This window comes from Sinocyclocheilus grahami, unplaced genomic scaffold (genome assembly GCF_001515645.1).
Source record: "Sinocyclocheilus grahami isolate Dianchi unplaced genomic scaffold, SAMN03320097.WGS_v1.1 scaffold90.1, whole genome shotgun sequence".
Classification (NCBI taxonomy): domain Eukaryota; kingdom Metazoa; phylum Chordata; class Actinopteri; order Cypriniformes; family Cyprinidae; genus Sinocyclocheilus; species Sinocyclocheilus grahami.
The window spans coordinates 421,663-440,689 of NW_015505269.1; the positions used below are offsets into that span (position 1 = coordinate 421,663).

A 19,027-nucleotide genomic window follows, 5' to 3' on the forward strand; every position below is an offset into this window, starting at 1 on the left:
AATCATCCATATTTGTCCATGCCCTTGTTGATAAGAGTATTAAAAACTTGAAAAGTATTAATTTAAGGTACATTTAGAACAGATAAAAATGTGCGATTAATCACAAGTTAACTCATGACAATCATGCAATTAATAGCGATTAAATATTTTAATTGACTGACATATATACTGTATATATATATAATTTTTTGATTTATTATACGTTTAATAAAATATTTTTTTTTACAAATATGTTTAAAATATCCATTGAAAATATCCATTCATATAAAAAAACAGCAAACAAAAACAAAAATAAAACACTAGGCAGCCCTAGTAGTAAGTTAAGTTATTTATTTATGTATTTATTTAATAAATAGATACAAAGCATAATATTTACTAAGAATAAAAATATAGATGAATAGATAAATATATATGTTTTTGAAAAAACTAAATATAGAAATGTTAAAAAATTTAAAATAACATGCAAAAATCTAATAAATATATAAAAAAGAAAAATATAAAAAACTGTTTTTATTTAAATGTTTATACAGCTACATTTCTATTACTCTAAAAGTGTGTAGAAAACAACATGTTGTATTTTTAGCATGACAATATAATATTTTATCACAGTATAAATGGGTCTTTATAAATAAAATTATACGGCTATTATATTTTAAGAAAGAAGTTCTTCACAAGATGATCAACCTACTTTGTGGTCCTTGGCAGTCAAACGTGTCACTGCTCACTTACATAAAGCTAAACTACGCTAAATTTTGTCGCTTTCATAAACAATCTGTTACGTTTCCTCTAATCGCCAGCTCTCACTGAAAATGAACAACTTCCAGTTGCTTTAATGCTGCAAACCATTGTTAGTGTAAATTAACAAGCACAGGTCATCTCTAACAGCCTCACAGTGCCCTTGAAACGCTCAGAGCGCCAACAAAAGAGATCGATAAAGCCCTGATGGCTGGAATTTATAGTAATGATTCTGTATAATCAAATCAGACTCTGTAAGGCCGCTGAAAGAGGAAACGCATGACCTAAAACATAAATGAGAAGTGCTTTTGTGGCAAATGGCAATCTTCCCATCTTATCAGCCATTTAGAGAGGGAATCTAAGGCCTCGCGATATCAATTATCATTGACTACATGTCCCAGAATGTGCTTGAGACTTTGAAGTCCACCCATGACCGCACAGGGAGAAACGGTCAGGTCACATTTCTAGAATGTCAATAGTGCAATATCGCTTCCTTAACAAGGATTATGTTCCATATCCCCCAAAGAATAGCATCACAAAGGTGTCCTCTGGTTTTACGGTGTATCTTCTGCACAACCAAAACCACACAAGTCTCCCTGAATGGCTCAGCACTCGTCTGGCTTTGTACAGCGACTCTGAGCTTTTCCGTAATGTGCTCTCGCCTCTGGTAGAATAGAGCTCAGCTACACCCACAGATGGAGAATAAAGGCCAGATATAATACGGAGGAAGAGAGCAGCAGAGAGAGAAAAACAGTCTTTAGCCTCAGCATAGTTTAGAGACAAGGAAACAGCCTGGGAACAAATTAGTTCTGCTCTGTTTTCCAAAGAGATCAAATAAAACATACTAAAAAAGACAAAAACAGACTTATCAAATAAAGCACAAAGGAGACATTCGAACGAATGCAGTCCTGTATTGCATATCACATTCCCGTGGACACCAATGTTGTGGGTTCGATTCCCCAAAAATGCATGACTTAAACTGATTAAAAAATTTATTTGTGTGTGTTTCTGTGTGTGTAAGTTGCTTTGGAAAAAAATAAAAATAAAAATATAAAATAAAAATAATAAAATAAAGAAAAAACTGCAACTTTTGCAAATGAGCAGCGACAGCCAGATTCAGTAACTATTGCTGAAGATGAAAGATGTAAAGTTATCTTTAAATAATGATTGCACTTAGTACATCCTGTATTTTTTCTTTAATTTATTATTACTTAAATAATAAAATAAAAAAGTAATAAAATAAAATCAAAGAAAGAAAAAAATACAGGATGTACTAAGTGCAATTATTATTTAAAGATAACTTTACATCTTTCATCTTCAGCAATAGTTCCTGAATCTGGCTGTCGCTGCTCATTTGCAAAAGTTGCATACTGCCCAACATGGCAACAGTTTTTTTGCTCATGTGGCATTAAATAGCCAAATCTCATTGAAAATATATGAGACTGTGAGTTTTTATTAAACAATGAAAATGAAAATCAACCTGGCAATATTGAAATTATAAAGCCAATACCTATAAAAGAATGGAATAAATCGGTTTATCAGTGATATTAATGAGAAACATGGAGTGATACAAGAGGATGAGGATAAAGGAGAAGGGAAGGAACATTACGGGGGTTGTTTGGAGAGGTTTTCTGCTTGGTCTGGCTGCGGGACTGGTCAGGGTGGTAGGTGTTATAGTGTTGATAGGGAAGGAAGTTGCTGTTGTTGTTGGTTCCGGATTCCCAGGGCAATGGCCGGTTACTCCTCTGCACCTTGACTGACCACACGGAGAGGAGAGAGAGAGGGAGGACGTGAGCAGGAAGAAACATACAACACCACACAAATGCCAGTGTACAACAGATAAAACATACAAGGAGAGACATTTTTAAGGCTTTTCAAACTGCGATTAACCCTGGAACAAAACTACGTACTATGGTTAAAAATGACCCTAGTTTAACACTGTTATTTTAAGTTAGTTTAGCGAAGTTAGTTTTTTAACGAAGTTAGTTTAACGAAGGGTTATTTTGTCTGCTTTGTGATTGGGCTTTCTTCATAAAGCAAGTATAAAATTGGACAAAAACAAGCACAAGTAAAACAAGACATACCAAATTTACTAAAATGTGAAAAGTTATGTTGTTCCAAACCTGTATGATTTGAAGGAAATGGGTGGGGAAAAAAAACAAACAAACAAAAAAAAACAATTAGGGCGAATTATACCTATAGGAAATGTTCTAGGTCAAAACAACCAATGTCACAAATAATGTAAATTTCACCATAAGCACAGGTATGGACAAAAGACAAGCAGAAGTTATTAAAAATAATACTAATAATAATACCGGTAATAATAATAATAGGGAAAATTTGGAGGGATAGTTCATTAAAAAGTTAAAATGTTTGTTGTTCTAAACTTGTTGTATGACTTACTTTTTCTGCATAACACAAAGGAAAAATGTTTTAACCATTTAAAAATTAATGGGTCCACAATAAAATAAAATAAAATGGAATTTTATTAGGAATGTTTTAGGAATGTTCTAGGTTGAAGCAACCAGTGTCTCAAATAATGTAAACCTCACAAAAAATGCACCATCATGCTACTGTGCCAAACAGCATCTTCTGAGACTTTCGGACTTTCATATTGGACAAGCAGACTGACAATATCTGCAGTAGCAGGCACAAAGAATAAAAAAAAACAAGCACTCACATAGCAAGGTCTTAAATAACCAACAGCTAGTGCTCCCCTCAAAGTATCCTCGTAGGAATACACAACTACGGACACCAGCATTGATCATTTTCTATTTTGGCTCCTTTCTGTTTCACAGTTAATTTTAGCAGTAGTATGTTTGCTGTGCTTTCAAACACACAAGCACACAGGCTGGAGAGAGAGATTACAAAAGCAGTCTGAGAGAGAAGAGAGGCAAACTGGAGGGCAGCGGCTGCAGAGGCGATTAGACAGGAAAGAGAGTCGGTGAGAGGTGAAGGAGGAGTGTGTTTTTGTGTAAGGCAGGAGACCAGGGATCCATCATCACGATAGCATCAAACAGCAGCACGGGGTTGAAAGACAGTGAAGAATCCATCGAGACTGTAGGTAATCAGCCCTAAACAGATGAGAGCCATTACTTCTACAATTATGTGTGTGTGGAAAAAAAGAGAGAGATTGTTCATGAATCATAGAGAGAAGAAGGGCAAATGAAAATATGATGGGTGTGTTTGCAGGCATTAATGTAGAATCTCTATACCAAGGGTATCAAGAAATGGAAATAATCATGATTAATCTCAAAATTTTCTCAAATCAATTTCAACTTAAGTTTTGATGCACTTAATTTATAATATATAATATATTTGAATATAATTTATACATTCTTTGCGTGAACATTTGGGCGGCGTTATGCAAATCTTCCCACATAGTGAGGTAGATATGTGGGGGCGTGTTAGAACGAGTCATTTTAGGTAGGCGTGGTTGACTCTTAACTTTTATAAAGAATATCTCTTTGGATTTGAGACTTTAGTCTTTGCAACTTTACAGATCTTTATGCACCAAGAGCTTGTAACACTCCAAAGAGAAAGGAAAAATTGAAATCGCATCATATGACCCCTTTAATATCCTAACGATTTTTGGCATAAAAGAAAAATCTATTATTTTGACCCATACAATGTATTTTTGGCTATTGCTACAAATATACCCCAGCGACTTAAAGACTTCGTCGTTTAATGTTAACATTTCCGTCACACGCTTGAGGTATTCGGCCAATCACAACGCACTGGATAGCTGACCAATCAGAGCACACCTTGCTTTTCAGACCGATGAGCTTTGTAAAAATCGACGCATTTCAGAAAGGCGGGGCATAGAGGAGAAACAATAATATACAGTATGTGGAAAATAATGTATTTTTTGAACCTTAAACCGCATAAACACATTTTATTACACCAAATACACAAAATAATGTTCTTTTTAGCAACATCATATGACGTTTCCTTTAAGTAAAGATCATGTTCCATAAAGATATTTTGTAAATTTCCTACTGTAAATATATCAAAACTTAATTTTTGATTAGTAATATGTATAGCTAAGAACTTCATTTGGACAATTTTAAAGGCGATTTTCTCAATATTTTGATTTTCTTTCACCCTCAGATTCCAGATTTTCAAACAGTTGTATCTCGACCAAATATTGTACTATCCTAACAAACCATACATCAATGGAAAGCTTATTTGTTCAGCTTTCAGATGACGTATAAGTCTCAATTAAAAAAAAATTACCCTTATGACCCTTATATACCCTTATGGTTTTGTGGTCCAGGGTCACATATGTATAATTTAGTCATATATTGTATACTTTTCTAATTTGCGTTATATTGTACAAATTATCAACCACATTATACATGTATACTGTATAAGTGTATATATATATATATATATACAGTATGTATAATAAACACTCTGTAGTGTGCACTTGCAAAATGTACTACAACAAACAACATGCACATGGTAGTCCAGCGAACAGATTGTGTTCAGTGTTTGCATCAGAAACAAGCAGGGATTGGCCTGGAGGGATAATATTTGTTTTCTCATCAGTAGATTCAGATGTTTTCTGTGACACACACACTGCCGCCCACGGAAACCCACCAAACCGATGTCGTGAATGCATGAGTATGCAGTGACAAGGTAGAATACGTCTATGCGCTGCATACGTGCGTTGTGGTGTCAGCCAGCTGTCTGGTGCTGTGACGTTTCCGGCATTAGCCAGCTGTCTGGAGTTTCTTAGCGGCTGACATTTAGATCTGTGTTAGTGTAGAACGCTTCACTGCACTAAATCTGCTTGAGCTGAGGAAATAGACTACACGTCTGCGTGTGTGTGAACTGCGAAGTGGACGTGCTTCTGCATTGTAATGCCAGAAGCCTGACATGCCAGTAGACGTGTGCGGCTCTTCACGGGAATCAGGAGTGAGCTGTCCACTCAATGTGTTTGGATGGTACTCAACTCAATTTCCTTCCCTTAAGAGCCAATCAAGACGCCTCCCACCAGCTGACCCGAGGGTCACTTCATTGTTTTCTAATGCGGGGCCTCTGAAAACCCCTAACAGCTACAGGATGCATTAGTATGCTGTGCGGGTTCACTTTTATTTATGTGCTCAGGGCTCAGGCTTTATTCCATGTTCTTAAGTCCATAGCATAAAGGTTGTACAGCCACTGATCTTGTGGACGTTCTGCAAAATAATTAAATTTGTCAATAGGATTTATTTATTTATTTTTTTACTCAGTGAAGGCCAACAGCAGAACATCTGGGCCATACATATATGATGTGTTTTGACCTCTTTTTTGCCAAGCAGACCAGCAGCAAAGGCAGAGTAATAAGCTAACTAGTGTTATTTGTGGTTTGTGTTGTGGGCTGGTTGCCAGGGTGTTGCTATGCAGATGCTGAAGTGGTTTTAGCATGTCACTATACAGTTGTTATGATTCTGGGTGGCTGCTTTGGTATTGGTACTTGAGTTTAAGTACAGATATTCTAATGGTGTGCACACCGAAAGCGAATGTAATTATTTGCGCGAGTAGAGCATACGAAGTCAATGCAAATATATGAATGACACAAATTGGTGTGAACTAGTCAGAACTAGTCAAAAAATGCAGGAGAGCATTATTATTTTTTATTTGCGCGAGTGATGCAGAAAACATCCTTTGAGTAATCTAGAGCGAGTAACACGATGTGAATATTCACATCGTTTTTTTGTGCACATACCATAATAATATATTACTCTAATAAAAGTATTATGTACCCCTTTTCAAAAAGTATTTGATTCTTAATGTACTTAAGTATTGAAAGTAAAAAGTACTGCTCGCTGAATGTTCCTTTTGTAATTTTAACTTATATGCTTAAACATTTAATCATTTTATATTATATATTTTATATAATCCTACTGCTCAAAATACTTGGGTGAGTGGGGCTTGGCCTACACCATCACAGAATCAAATATATTAAGTAGTATTGTTAAAAGTGTTCGTCTTGTTGCTAAAAGTGTTGCTAATTGAAGAAAAGTGTTTGTATCGTTGCTAGAACAATTGTTTTGTAAGATAATAAACAGTTAAGAATAACAATGTATGTCCTCGTCTTTATTTATGCGCTGAAGAGTGGTGTAATTACAGATACGACTATATTATGCCTTAAATTTCTCTTGTCTTAACTTCGTCTAGACCAGCGGTGGCGAACTCCGGTCCTGGAGAGCCACAGCCCTGCAGAGTACAGCTCCAACCCTAATTAAAACTCACCTGCCTGTAGCTTTCTAGTAACCCTTCAGACCTTGATTAGCTTGTTCAGGTGTGTTTGATTAGGGTTGACGCAAAACTCTGCAGGGCTGCGGCTCTCCAGGACCGACGTTCGCCACCCCTGGTCTAGACTCACAACCGTTTTGCTTTGCAGAAGCTTTGTGTTTAAATATTTCAACTCAAATCAATATTTTGTGTCTACTTGTTTACTTATGTGGCAAATAGGCGTGTAATAAGCAGGATAATGTTCATCCAGCTGGTTTTTAATCACAGAATACACCTCTTCAGGGTGATGCAGGATGCATTTGCATTGGGGTCCTGATCACCCTTTCGAGGTTTATTCTGCGATAACAATTGGCTGGATGAATATTATCCACCTTTTACATGCATACTTGCCACATAAGTAAAAAAAAAATAGACACAAAATATTGATTTGTGTTGAAATACATAAAAAAAAAACTTGGTTCTGGTGTTTAAATATGACTCTGGTTTGGTCACTCTTGCCTGGCTGTGCTCTAGTGTGGCCTTCCACATCTTTGTGCTATAAATCTAGTCTTTGTCTCTGCGTTTGAATGTTAGCTTCCTGCTCCTGATAAGACGTGACAGGGCACACATTGGATGTCATAAGAACGCATACTCTGTGAGAAGCATCATTGCTCGAAACTTATGACGTCAAATCTCGTTATCATAGCATTTGGTGGCGCACAGCCTAATAAAAAACTGTCAAGTGATAAGAACGAGCGTTTGAACACCACATAACCCCTGACAACCTGAGACACAAGGCAAGATGCACTATCCTCTCACGGCCTTGTCTGAATTACAGATATCTCTGCAGGAAAGATGCTTAAAAATCGTTAAGATAACCGTCACAGCTGGCCTTGCACTGAGATGTCAAACGCTGCATTCAGACAACCTACTGTATCTAGGAACTACAGGGTTGATATCAAAGACACGCAGGAGTTATGGTAGGCATCAATTATGCATATGCCATCACTTTCAATAAATCGATTAAGTCGTTAAGGGCATGTCTCTGCTCTCTCCTCAGAGCATTGAGGTTTGAAGAGGTACGGCGTTCTGAGATGCACGACATTTCAGAGAACAGCTCTCATTAATAAATGTGACCAAAAATAAAATGCTAAGTGAGTAAAACTGTACTCCTCTAAATAAATATGCACTTATCCACTTTGTTTTCCAATCTGCATCACTTTAGTGGTCTTACGCTCTAGAGAAAGCCCTAATGGAGTGGTTTAAGGGTGTAAAAGGAGCCAAATCAGTTTGAAATCAAACAAGGATACAGTGACTTGCCTTTCCTATATGCTTATAATACACTATCCCCATTAAAATAAATGGAATTGATGCATTTTTTATGTAAATTCTAGTCCAGAGTGAGTCTGCATGGATTTCTTACCATGTTCAGGGCCCTTGAGGGCCAGTCTTGTCTGGTGGTGGGGCAGAATCTCCATTTTGACGTGTTCAGAAGCGCTAGCTAGCAGCTGGGTGGCCTCGGCCAGTGTGCAATACTCCATACTTGTGCCATCCACCGAGAGGATGTGATCACCTGCGTGCAGTGCACCACACCTGCAAAAGCAATGAGATCACTTCCTATTCTTCTATAGATCTAAACTTCCACTGAATTGCAGTTCTTCTCAATTATCTACTACAATGATCATTATCTAATATCATATATATACAGTGGGTACGGAAAGTATTCAGACCCCCTTAAATTTTTCACTCTTTGTTAACACAATGTTCCAAATTGAGCATATAAACTGGCACCCTGTTGATGGAAAAGGGGTTTAAGGTGTATTTATAATTCCCACCCAATGGTTCTCCCAAGAGCAAACTCTTGAATCATCATCAAAGTGCTAATCTGTTCTGATGGAAAGGTTTTCACTTGCTCAGCATTCCGCCACCCTTATTATTGTTCCGGGCCTTTCTGCTGGTGTGAAGGCTAGATGAGTTATTGAATTTCTATAATTAGTTGCTAAGCTTTATGCACTTCAAACTTTGAAAATTTCACAAGCAGGCATCAGATTCCTGCAGTGCACATTTCTCTCCTCTCGATGCATTGATCTGGCTCACAGAACAATGGAAACGTGATGAGCAATGATGCGTCTTTCATAAGGAACCGAAACGGTTGCCTTCCTATGCATGTGGGAAATGATTGCGGCTGTAATTACCTATCGGCGATGCTGGCTGGTTTGACCTTGTCGATGATGATGACCTGCTTATTGCAGTACATGGAGGTAGAGAGAGCCAGACCTAAACTGGAGCCCATGGACTTGGCCACCTCCACCAGCAGCGGGCCTGAAGCTGTAGCTACAGAATCTATAAAGGAGGAAAAAGACAGTGATTATATTCAGAAAATGGACATTATAGGGGTACAAAGTGACTCATAACCTGTGGCAGAGCTTGCCTTTTTTGGTATATTAATGCAAATCAGAAATCTTGGGTTAGGTGTACACTCCAGAAATTGGATAAAGCCTAAATCAAAAAGCTGCACAGAGGAAACTGCAACTGTGGTCTGAAATTGTTCATTATATATTTATGTAAACCAACCCCAAGCCTTGCTTAGTTGGCATCCACTGAAGCTCTGCTAATGCTTAGAATCCTCACTGCATGGACATTTATGAGGTATATGTCTAAGATGAAGACTGTTTTAACACATACACTCTTAAAAATAAAGGTTCCAAAATGGGTTTTCACAGTGATGCCATAGAAGTGCCCCAAAGAACCTTTCAGTGAACAGTTCTTAAAAGAACCATTTTTTCTTTTTTTTTTTAATAATCTCAAGAACCTTTTTCCACTGTAAAAAACCTTTTGTGGAATGAAAAGGATCCATGGATGGTAAAGAACCTTTATTTTTAAGACTGTATATATTTTAGCTATAGATAGAATAAATAAACTCAAATCACTGGATTAGGTAATAAAACATCAAACCAATGTTATTTTTTAAGACACACAGAATGAATACATCTTTTCAAGAAAAAAAGTTAATGCAATAGATATATTGTTCAAAAATTGTTATAAAACAAGAATGAAATTGTAACATCACAAGATTAAAATAGTAAAATTTTAAGAATAAAGTCCAAATTCCTAGAATAAAATTGTTGTATTGTGAGATTAAAGTTTATTGAGATTAAAGATTATTGTTTTTTTCTCAAAATATTATTATTACAGCATTGCAATTAGTATTTTTTTCACCTCATATTATATAGCATTACTTTTTTCAAAACATAATTACACAGCATTATGTGATTAAAGTATTGTTTTTCCTCAAATTATTTTATATAGCATTATTTCTCAATACTATTATACAGCATCATATTATATTATGATACTAAAGTAGAGTTGTCTCAAAATATTTTTCTATTTTTTATTTTTCTCAAAATAGTATTACACAGCATTATAAGTATTGTGATTTCTGCTCTGAAAATATTTATATTTCACAGTTTTACTCAATATTATGACTATTCTTGAAAAGCTTTTTTTGATGGCAAATTTAAGTGAGTGTGAATACACCTGTGGTTTGTCTACTACGGCACCTGTGTAAACTTGAACTGATTGCCTTCATAAATCCAATAAGAATTACATTTACACCACTATGCTAACAACTTAATTTGATATTTTGCTTCTAATGCAATGTATGAAATTACATACATTTGTAAGTGTGGCTTAAGTGCCCAAACACCTGGAAGAAAAAAACATTACGGATGATGGCTATACACCCACACACACACACACACACACCTCATTACTGTGAATGAGGGTGAGCGGCTGCGGTTAGACCTGTTAAAGTCTAATCGAGGTAGTTTAACATCTCAGTTTAGTGATAGACCACACTAAAAGACCTGATTACACCATACGTCTTCAGAGCACGGAGGAAACACCACATGTAAACACGTGTCACACGTCCGCTCTTCCAGCCCGTTCCCAACATGCGCTGATTTCACTTGACGCCCATTACAAAGAGAAATAGCTCCTGCTGTTGTGTGTGGAGCGGACAGAAGGAGCAGCCAGTCTTTAGTTAGAGCGGGTGTACAGCTGTCGGCTGTCAGGTGTCAACTTCCTACCCACGTTCACGGTAAACATACTAGCTGCCATCGCAAAATGCCAACGCACTGGGGAAACTCCTGCGCTAGTCTAGAAGATGCTGTTTTGGTCTGTAAAGCGGGACTCAGAAAGTCTCAAACATGTGGTGATGTGTTTATAATGTTAAACAGCAGTGTGAAAGTACAGAATGGGAACAAGTACCCAAGTAACAAAGAATTGTGATTGTTTTAAAGCATTCAGCAATGATCAAGAGTCCATTAACTACATGCAAATGTGCCAAAATTGACTAACAGTATGGTGGTATTTTGGCTGGAATATTATAAACTGAACATAGGAATTCTGCAGGTTTTAAGAAGGTACATTTAAGACTTAGGAAGACCTTTTTAGGACCAAGTAAAGAAAATTTAAGAAATAAGTTGAATGGAACACAATATGCCAATAGAATATCTAAATATAAAAGTCTTGTATTAGCCTATGCTTCAAAGTTTAAAAATACAACCTCCAACTGATCTCCATTACTTTTTAATTTATTTTATGGAAAAATAAGGCTTAAATGCTCTCAAACAATAGAATATGAAAATAAGTACATTGCAGTGCATGCAGCATTTAATGACATTTCTTTACCAATTTTAGACTTTCTGCTCTGATTTAATACCTTTTTTAGGGCTTAATTTGTGGAAAGGCAAATTAAGACTTTTCAAGACCAACAGAACCGCTGAACAGAAAACTGACTGAAAATTGGCTACCGGGTAGATTGTCTGAGTAGACAAAATTACCAACCTGCACATCTCTTGTGGAACTGTGAGATAGCTAAACATGCTAAATGGGATCCAAGTGATCTCATTGAGCTGCCATGTTGCCATGACAGCTGATTATGATTAAACCCCTTTTTCCAGCCCCTGATTTCCACCTTCACCTTCCTGCCAAGCCTCACAGACCCACCTGACACCAGCTAAACAACGAGGAACGGACTATCCATTAATAAAACCAGTGGTGGGGAAATTGTTGAATCACATCAGTGCCATTCAGGTGACAGAGGCTTGGTGATTAACGTGCCACCGTTAAATGCATCGTGCTGATGAGGGCTTGATCGAGGAGCTCATGAGGAGCGTTTGTGTTGCCATGAAGGGCTGGAGGAGCGTGTGGCAATGGGAGGAAGGGTGGTTGTAAATTGTGATGAATGCACAATGCATGCTTGGTCTCTGGCGATTAGTTTTAATCAAACCTCGTTACTGTATGTGTCCACTGGTGCAGAGCTGAGCAGCCATTTTTAGTTCCTTCTCGATGGAAGATTGTGGAGCTGAGCAAGTGGTATCAAATAGATGAGATAATGCTCAATGCAAATTAGATACGAAAAAACTGGCCAGCAGCCGATCGCTGAGAGCCAAAGTCAGTGACGTCTGTCATGGACTCATAAATAAAGCTGGCCTCTTTCCGACTATAATTGTGCATATATGAATATTTTATTGTATGTATACTGAAAGCAATCATAGATTATATATTTAAAAAAGAAAAAGAACAATAACATTAACCACTGTTCAATGATTTGAGTCATTTCTAAAGGAATCAATGCAACTTGCTTACTTCACATGAGGGTGAAAGATTTTTTTTTTTGCAGATTTCGCAGTAGATTCAGGTTGATCATGTGTATTTGCCACGTAGACCAACATAAAGCTGTTTCATCAATTGTTTTTTCACTGAAATTTTGCTGATGTGACTAAATAAGTGAAATCATAAATGAATCATTCTTTTGAGTTGACCTTTTTAAGTGAATAATCAGAACCGGTTTCCTGAACAATTCACTTATAATTCAGACTGAATCATTCTGAGCAGTTTACGAATCAATAGCGGAGTTATTGAACAGAGAATCATCTTTTTTTCAAAACATCTGATTCATAATGTGCTCTTTAACAAACAAGCTCATACTAAGAACATTACCTGGTAATGTATCAGTACACAATGGCATATGCTGAATCATTTGTTGAATCGGTTTATTGAAATACACTGTTCAAAAGAGCTGATTCTCAAAAATGAGTCACACTTTTCAGTCTTCCGCACCAGTGAACACACTGCACCGAGCAGGAGAGTTGATAAAACAGAAAGAAAGCCTGTGAGGTGAGGAGAGATGGTAGAAAGATGGTATCAATTATTTTAGGTGGGCAGAAAGTGCATTATTTCAGACAGAAATCCAGGACATGATCTTTAAGTTACACAGCAAGACTTAAACTGAGAAGGAAAGTGTACTGACCAAAAACAAAGTCGAACAGGCACTGTGGGCTAGTTAGCGTTTTATGCTGTTCAGACAGTGCTGTTCAAATAGAAGGGCATATCAGTGCAGTGAAGCAGAATGTGCCTTTCCACTGGGCACAGCAGAAAGAGAATCTATCACTTCCGGGTCAGAGCCCAACAAAGACATCGGAAAGATGAGTTCCAGCCATGGGCCACTTCAAATATTAGAGAATTTCCTTTTCATTTCAGTTCAGCTTACTTGCTGTCAACCTCTTTCTTGTTTTTGTGCACCTCATTTAGCTCGTTGACACTGTCATTATCCACAGCATGTTTTCCCTGACATTTACAAATGCTACAAAAGCATATCGACATTCAAGAGCTGGATAAAATAAAATAATTGTGTGATCTTTTTCAAAATTGCTAAAATGCTACATTCTGTAATTGCTGTTTTCAGTCGATATGTGTTTACAATTACAGTAATGTTCTTCCAGCTGGAACGATTAAGCCTCAAATACATGTACAAATACATAATTGTAACTAAAATTGAAATTAAAATCAGTTTACAAAAAAATTAAGATAAAACGGCAACTACAAATGTGCAATATACTTCAAACAAAAGCTAAATAAAATTAAAAGGAACAAAAAACATTTTAGAGATAATTTTTAATTAGTTATGGTTTTTTAATCTTTATTTTTTTGCAAACTCTGGTAATAATGGTGAGTAAATAGATTTTTAATTAACACTTTTATCAACATCAATTAATTTTTTATGAATTTTTTTATGAATCACCACCACCACACACATATAACAAAATTAAAATAAATATTTTTAATTTTCCTAATCTCTCTTCTGCTATTTCATTTGTCTAGCAATATTTAAAAAATAAAAACTGAAAATAAAAATTGCCGCTGTGAGCATGTCAGATTGAGTTCGGACTGCGCCATCTAGAGTTTCAGGACAGAACTTTGGATTAATAATATGGTTATCTCCTTTATGATATATCCGATCTGCATTTTCCTCATGTAATTAATTAGAAGTCTTTTTAGATAAAAAAATAAAATAAAGGTGAATTTTCTGGGGGCGGGATTAGTTGAAGTGGGTGTGTCCTTACCCATGACTGACACATCATACTCTATGAGAAGAGTGGCTTCCTGGCCGCATTGTTTGAGGATGCTCATGGCCTCTGCGTGAGACGCTCCATGCAGACGAATTCCATCAATACTGAGCAGCCTGTCGCCGGGTTTGATGGTACCTTCCCTGAGAGAAAAAACAAAATACAATACAGACTGAAATGGCCTATCTGAATTACAGAAGAAATATGCCGTACACAAGAGAGGCACCCAGAGACACAATAGCATTTGTATTGTGTGTCCTCTGCTTGTTTGCTCGTAACAATAAGCCTTTAAAATGCCGGAAAGGTTACCGGCTTTACAATTCTACACATTCCACCTGTTATCATGGCAGGCAGGTTATGTCTGTGTTCAACACACCAGAGACCTTTCCAAAACCACAGTAATTCCTAAACTATTAGAGCCAGGAACCGTACTGAAGCTCAATAGATATAAAAATAAACTACTTTTCCGAAGTACTCAAGAATATGGGGAAAATGTGACCATCTCTATTAGAGCGTCTGGTACTCAACATTCTTGAACTATCTGATGCACGCAGCACACAAAACTGGTATATTCTTGCTGATCTATCTAGTGCCAATCTGATTGGCTGACATCTCTGCTTTTTTATCAGTCTGCCTGGAAACAAAGGAGTGTTTATGAGAAATGGCTGCAAAAATGATTGCTTTTCAGGAAGAATTAAAAACTGGATTATTTTAGGTTTTCCAAGGTAGTAGTATAAAATCTTTAGTCAGCTTTATTTAAGATAGCTTACTAGCAAGCAAATTAGATATCCATCAGCAGAATGTTAATAGTTTAAAGTTTGGGGTCAGTAAGATGATATATGAGTATCTAAATACTATTATACAAAAATGTAAAACTTTTATTCAGCAGGATTGCATTAAAGTGATTAAGAAATAAATGCTGTTCTTTTGACCTTAACATTCAAAGTATCACAGTTATAAGCAGCACAACTATTTTCAAGATTCATAATTCATGTTTCCTGAGCACTAAATCAGTATACTAGAATGATTACTGAAGGATCATGTGACACTGAAGATGGGAGTAAATTCAGCTTTGCATCACAGGAATAAATAACATTTAAAAATATTTAGAACAGTTATTTAAAATTGTAATACATTTTACAATATTTACTGTAATTTTGATAAAATAAATGCAGCTTTTGTGAACATGAGACCTATAGTATAAAAATCATACCCACCCAAAACTTTTAAATGGTTGTGCAAGTCTGTGAAATAATCTGTATTAGTCTTATTAATTTTGGACAGACATACATTTTGTAATTATTTTTTTAGTAGTTTTTTCCATTCAAATATTAGTGGAGGCTGTAATTATTGTGGTACAATTTATTTGCGTTAAAAACAATAGAATGTAAACATAAAGGTAAACTGTTATTAGTCGGTTTGTGTATCTTTCTATTTAAGTCTGGCTATGTCAGACTATTGAGCTTTATGCGAGAAAAACATTTTTATTTAAAAAAAACATTTCAACCCCGGAATAACAGGGAGCACCACAAGAGGTCGAGTTTTGGTTAGAGGCTTGATTTATCACTCAAACTAAATGAAATTTGCTGTTTTTATTTTCCAAGGGGGCCATTCTCTGTGACTGCAAGATGTCAGAGGCCAGTCAATACCAAATTGCAGAAGAACAGAACACGATATTTACCCAGAAAAACAGGAGCCATGCCATTGAACAAAAGAAATGGGAATACTCTCTTGGTAAGAAATAAAATTACCAGTGTGCAAAATTAATATTGATAAGGGTTGTGGGGAAAGGGAGAGACGGGCTGGCGTGTAATGACGGTAATAACAGAGCAGTTCAAATGCCAGAGCGAGTGAAATATCACACCGGTCCATTTGCAATTCTCAAGCGAGTGCTGAAGTTGCGGGGCAATCCATTCCGGTTCCGAAAGGAACTCCGACTGGGAAACACTATTTTCATCAAGCAATTTCTTGCCATTTCACAAAAATGACTACAGTTCAACTATGCTAGACCAGTAAAGATAAAAACCCAACCCATTACGAGGTAACACAGAGAGAAACACACATGGGTTAAAAATAACCATTTCACCATTTAATGCAACATGCAAAAATAAAGTCAGTAATTTAAAAATAACAATAAATACTGTAAATAAAAAAAACAAGCATCTTAAATGCTAGTGACTCATTTTTAAACACTTTTCCAAAACCCAGTAAACTGCCTACAGACAAATCAAAGCTGCATTCTTAATGCCTATCCATAAAATAAGAAAATTAATTATTGCTAACCTTTCAATACCTGTTTTGGCCAAATTATGTTTAATTGGCCGCCCAGCTAAACCAGCTTCAGCTTGGAAAACAGTTTACAACAGATAAATCCAGCTTAAACTAGCTCACACCATCTAAGATGAGCAAAACTGCTTAGGCATTAAAGAAAGTTTTAAGGCTTTAAAGAAGGACAGTGTCATTAAAATTTGATCATTTCATTTTATTATTGTGTGCTATATGTATTTTCATGCTTTTTAGAGTATCCTGACATTAGCTTAGCAAAATGCTAACACCAAACCCCATTTAAATCAATTGTGAGTCGATGTAGTGTCTCTAATAAGTCTCACTCGGTTTCATTTAGGATGCCCTTTATGTTTTGGAAAAGAGCTTTAACGTTAGTGCTGATGAATACAGTTCAGTTTAGGACCAACTCACCTGTCAGCCGGACCGCCGGGTCTGATGGTTGTTATGGTAACCGGGCGAGATTTGTTTCTGTCTTCATGGGCGCCTCCTACATCATGGAAAAAACAACTTGTTTTGACACATTTAACAAATGTAGCCATATAGCGAAACCTTGCATTTACACTCCAGGATATTTACTCAACATTATATAGTTTAACCTACTGTACACTTAGCCAATGAGGTAAATCATAACTCCAAATACTAGCTTAGTGGCACAAACCAAGGGCCATTTGCTCACCACACTGAGATTTCCATATCATTCTCAACAAAAGCACCAGTATACATTTTTAAAGCCTCTGCTTGCTATAAATTTGCATACCATTGAATTCACAAATGGAGTCTCAAAGATGAAAAGAAAGTCCTCAAAATGCCTCTTTGAGACAGATTTGAGAAAAAGAGCGAAGCTAACCAAGACCTTGACAGGAAACCTTTTTTCCCTCTCTCTCTCTTCAAAAGACTTCCTACTGTAGATGGATCTGAAAAATGGTCTCTTTCTTTTAATGAAGTCTAAAATGCTGCTTGGTAAATATTTGGAAAATGAGTGTTAGCGGCACGACTGAAAGCTGCTTCATCTCTTTTCACTGGGCTCAAGGGCAGTGAAAGAAATCTTTAGAGAAAAATGGTCTTTTTTTGTTTGATGTAGATGTGAACGAAAGTGTGTTGATGAGGTGAGCTCAGAGACATTTGAACTGGGATGTGAAGAAGTCTACAGAGGCACCCACCTCTGATGACGAAACCGAATGTATTGCCTTCTTTGTGCAGCGTCACCTCCACGTTTTTGAACATGACCCCTGAGCCCTGTACAGCTGAGGAAGGAAACAAACTGTTCAAAGTTCTGCCATGATCTCAATGCAAGACCAGAACACATAAATGAACAAACTAAATGGCCATTTACGTCACTGAGAATGAGGAAACTCAGCATAAGATTGCGGTTATAAAACACGCCTCATTTTATTGCTATTATGTATTTTCAGATTAGGATTTTGTCATATCATTGACACTTGTTTGTTTCAAATAAGTTTAGAATTTCAGAAGATTAAGGAATTAAGAAAAAAAAATATTTGATCAAATTGAAAAAAAAAAAAAATCCATACAGTTCTATACATGATATTAAATTGTACTGAACATATAAATGTAAAATGTGTGTGTGTGTGTGTAAATACAATTAAATAAATGTGTATATGTGTATAAATAAATACATATACACCCACATGTACATAACCACACAAATACATGTAATTTATGAATAAATGTTTTAATATTATTTGTTTGTATCAATTAGATTCATAATTTTGGAATTGTGATAAAATTCTCTTTTATCAAATAGTAAAAACTGTTTATACACATGATATTATTAAATTAAATTTTTTGCATATATACAGAATTTTATATACACACAAATACATATGAACAATTATTCATATAAAAATATAAATATATTATTATATTGAGCATTAATATAAATTACAACTGAAATATATATTCTGTATATGAAATTATTCTATGTGTAGGAAATCAGTTTCATAGGACAACATTCAGTTGTGTTTGTGTTTAGCATACAGTTCAGAGTTTATTATACAACATTTACTTGCAGAATGATGCGACTGACCAATCAGAGTCAAGTATTCCAGCTGTGTTATAATAAGTAATATGGTAATTTTCTAATCTCACTCACAGACAGGCGGTAGCTCATACTCGACCTCCAGGACGACCCTCTCCCCCACATTCTTCAGCAGACTAATAATCTCATCATGACGAAACTTTGTCAAGTTGATTCCATTCACAGACTTTATATAGTCCCCTACGTTCAACTGGTCACTCCTGCAAAGAAACAGACCAAGAAAAAGATTCTATACATTTGCTGGAGAAAATGTGAGAGGAGGAAATTGCATAACCGAAAGAAGGATGAAAGAACACAGTAAACAGGCAGGAGG

At 36.1% G+C, this 19,027-nt stretch overlaps 1 protein-coding gene across 1 annotated transcript in view; it reads right to left on the reverse strand.

Moving 5' to 3' along the window:
- The window catches only part of LOC107587171 (glutamate receptor-interacting protein 1-like), a 164,652-nt gene that overhangs the window by 51,580 nt on the left and 94,045 nt on the right, over window positions 1-19,027 (reverse strand). Inside the window, exons 4-10 of the mRNA XM_016274838.1 lie at window positions 18,769-18,914; window positions 17,816-17,899; window positions 17,067-17,142; window positions 14,367-14,512; window positions 9,153-9,300; window positions 8,381-8,550; window positions 2,345-2,491 (exon numbers count right to left, since the gene is read on the reverse strand). Coding sequence (XP_016130324.1) covers window positions 2,345-2,491; window positions 8,381-8,550; window positions 9,153-9,300; window positions 14,367-14,512; window positions 17,067-17,142; window positions 17,816-17,899; window positions 18,769-18,914 — 917 coding nt within the window. The remainder of the gene's footprint in view (window positions 1-2,344; window positions 2,492-8,380; window positions 8,551-9,152; window positions 9,301-14,366; window positions 14,513-17,066; window positions 17,143-17,815; window positions 17,900-18,768; window positions 18,915-19,027) is intronic.